The following is a 3263-nucleotide window of genomic DNA, read 5'->3' as shown; positions in this document are numbered from 1 at the left end:
GAATTATCACTATTGATTATGTAAGATCAAAGGATAATATTGCGTATCCACTTACAGAAGGCTTAACTAGAGAGGGAGTTGAGAAATCATCTAAGGGAATGGGACTATGGCCGAGGACAAGTCAACATGGTGGTAACTCTACCTAGAATTTTGGTTGTTCCGAGATCTAGGTTCAAGGAGCTCAAACAAAGTTATGATTGACCGGTTCAACATTGTCAAAATAAAAACTTTGGTCCATTCTCGTGATGAAGACAATGTTCAGTAACAAGGATAGAACTTTACACGTTCTTTAATGATTACCTAAGTTTGATGAGGTATTTATCAAATAGTGTCAATCTAAAGGATTACATGTTTAGGAATCACCTATGTAAGTGTGAAGTGGAAGTCGCTTCAATGAGAATTCTGTAAGGCCAATTCTCTACGCACTTATGAAACCATGCGGTGTTCATGGAAACGAACACAACAATGAGAACCAAAAGACGGTTAAGGGTTGGTTGTGTGACATATGGTTGTCTAGGTATACACTAAAGTTCGACGGTTCAAAGATATCAAATCTACCGATTGACCGAGTATATCCGACATATGTTCACTACGGAAAGTTCAAAGGGAAACCTACTTATCCAGATGCAATTAATCCTTACTTGCAAAATCACATAGCTTTCATCTATGATCTTTCTTGATACAGCCATTCCCATTCATGTGGGGGATTGTTGGACTTTAAGCCATTGGGCTTTAAAGTAGAAGGAGTGTGAATTGGAAATGAAGGGAAATAAAATGGAGGGAAAATGAAAATTTTGAAGAAGTGAACTTTTGTCTTGCACTTTGTCCCTCATTGGTGAGGGACAATCACATTTGTGTATTTATATATAGATTCACTTCTTAAAGCTCATAAAAGGAGTTGAAGAGAATGAACCCTCGCGTCGTCGTCGTCGCTCGCTCGGCTTCGGCTTCGGCTTCGGATTTGTCGATCGATAAGATTATTTTTGGACAAAATTTATTTAATTATTTAATAATTAATTAAATGCCAAATCACTGCTGAAAATACGCCAGAACACTGCTGAAAGTTCAGAGAGCCGCGTATTTTCTGAAAAGGCACCTTTCTAGACACCTCTTCTGATATTTGCCTATAAATTCTGAGGCAAGGCTGCATCTTCCAGATACGAAAAACACTCTAAAACTTCTTTCTTTCTGAATATACTGCATCCTAATTCGCAGTCTCTCTCTCTCAAATTCGTAAGTGTGATTTTGCTCCGTTCTTTGAGTTCGTTGGTATCCTGCATTTTGTATTGCCACTGTTGCAGGAAGGTTTATTCCGTTTTATCCTGGGAGGATTTAATCCATTACCTTGGCAACGTGTGAGGGGGTTAAAATTCCTTAAGGACGCACAAGAAAATTGTGGACTCGGAATATTTCTGATTCTTTACTATTTTATACATTTCTTTATTCTTCTAACAGTTTTCTGATTTTTTTTTGTTTTAACACAGTAACGCTCACAAACTTCAGGGTACTTCAGTCGAAGCTCCTCCAACGCTTGCCATAGATGATCATTGTGCTATGTTGCGAACAAATTTAGTCCTTTGTGACATTGAATTTTCTTGCTATTGTCGTTTTCGGGAAACATTGTTCTAAAACCTGGAAGGCAACCCATTGGAATAATTCCAGAAACCACAAAGTGTTTGGCCTCTGCATCCTTGATCAATTGTTCGATAGAATTCTTGATTGTCTCCACAACATCAGGGACAACTTGGACACTTCGGAAATAGATTTTGTATGCAAAAGAGAGTGATTGTAATCATTAAAACCAGGCTGATCCATAAAGATGATAGCTTTTTGAAGAACCTTGTACCTGCCGCAGTCATGAAAAGAGAAGCAATCCTTATAAAAGAGTTTCATAAAGGCAGAAATATGCGAGTGATGAGACTGCTGAGGCGCCGGGTTGCCATTCTTGATGAAGGAAAAGGGACTCATAACTGTTGCTCCAGGCGTCATGAAACTAATACCGGACTCGAACTCAACGCCTTTGTCTGTGTAATGTTGTAGAGAAGGAAGACCAAGTACAACACCTAAATAATCAGAAGTAGAAGCAGAGTCACTGTCTCCAAAGCTATAAATGGAATAAAAAGGGGAAGATTCTTCCTGCGCCTTAGCGGAAGAAGCAGCAAAAATGATTAACAGCAAGATGAGAAAGAAACAGCGGTTGGTAAGGGAAGCCATTGAAAGAGAAGAAACAAGGATCAGGGAATTAAAGGAGGCAGGGGAAAACTTAGTTTAGGTTAGTGGTTGTATTTATAGAGGTAAGCTCATCCGTGGAGTTTAAGCAATGTTACAGAAACCTAGTAGTAATAGGAAATCAAATTCTGACTGCGGCAGATTTCCATATATTCTTACTTCTGCTTCAAGTTTCTATTAGAGAAACCCTTGAATAAAAAGGCCTACGATTTAGGTAGGAATACGTAGGGCGATTTGCAGTCGTACCCTATTTTTATGCTACCTTTTAACTTATACCTTATTTTTAAAAACTATTGATTTTGTAACCAACTAACAAAAAATCTGTAATAATATGACCATTATACCCCTTCCAAAACATATAAAAGATGCATCAAGCATACCCAGAATCAAATTCCAGATCTTCTTCGTATCTCCTCCATCAGTTCGTCTCTTCTGAGATCGCCTCTCGCAAACCAGATTTTAACCAAATTCAAATTCCAAATTCAAAATTACAAAATACATTGTAAGTATTCAAATTCATCTTCAGAATTCAAAATAGTTTTTGAATTATATGTTTTCTGATTGATTGATTAAAGTTGTTTGACGAACTTCACTGATATGCTGAATTTGCATTCTAAATCTATTTGATGATGAATTCTAACATTCTAATCTGACAAATATGCTGAAACAAGCTGAAGTTATTTAGTTCATATCTAAAAAATTCAGCAAAACGAGCAAGCAAATAACACAACGAGAAAAAATTTATATTAAAATATTATATGAGTGTTTGAATATTTAAAACACCTATGCGCAAAAAACTTCGGCATCGGTGCCGAAGTTTTTTAGTTAATATTTAAAAACTTCAACAGGAGGAGCTGAAGTTTTTCTATTACACTGGGTAAAAAAAATAAAACATTAATTAAAATTTCATATTGCTTAAAAAACTTCGGCATAAGTGCTGAAGTTTTTTAGTTAATATTTACAAACTTCAGCAGGAGAAGCTGAAGTTTTCCTATTACACTCTGTAAAAAAACATCAATTAAAATTTCATATTG

At 36.3% G+C, this 3263-nt stretch overlaps 1 protein-coding gene across 1 annotated transcript; it reads right to left on the bottom strand.

The window, feature by feature from the left end:
• Positions 1-1695: 1695 nt before the first annotated feature.
• LOC138872988 (sinapine esterase-like) lies at positions 1696-2214 on the bottom strand. The gene has a single exon (XM_070151411.1). The coding sequence runs from the start codon at positions 2212-2214 to the stop codon at positions 1696-1698; it is 519 nt and encodes a 172-aa protein (XP_070007512.1).
• Positions 2215-3263: the final 1049 nt, after the last annotated feature.

The sequence above is a fragment of the Nicotiana sylvestris genome, chromosome 7 (genome assembly GCF_000393655.2).
Source record: "Nicotiana sylvestris chromosome 7, ASM39365v2, whole genome shotgun sequence".
Lineage (NCBI taxonomy): Eukaryota > Viridiplantae > Streptophyta > Magnoliopsida > Solanales > Solanaceae > Nicotiana > Nicotiana sylvestris.
The sequence above is the reverse complement of the archived record's forward strand: the minus strand, read 5'-3'. Positions and strand labels throughout refer to the sequence as shown.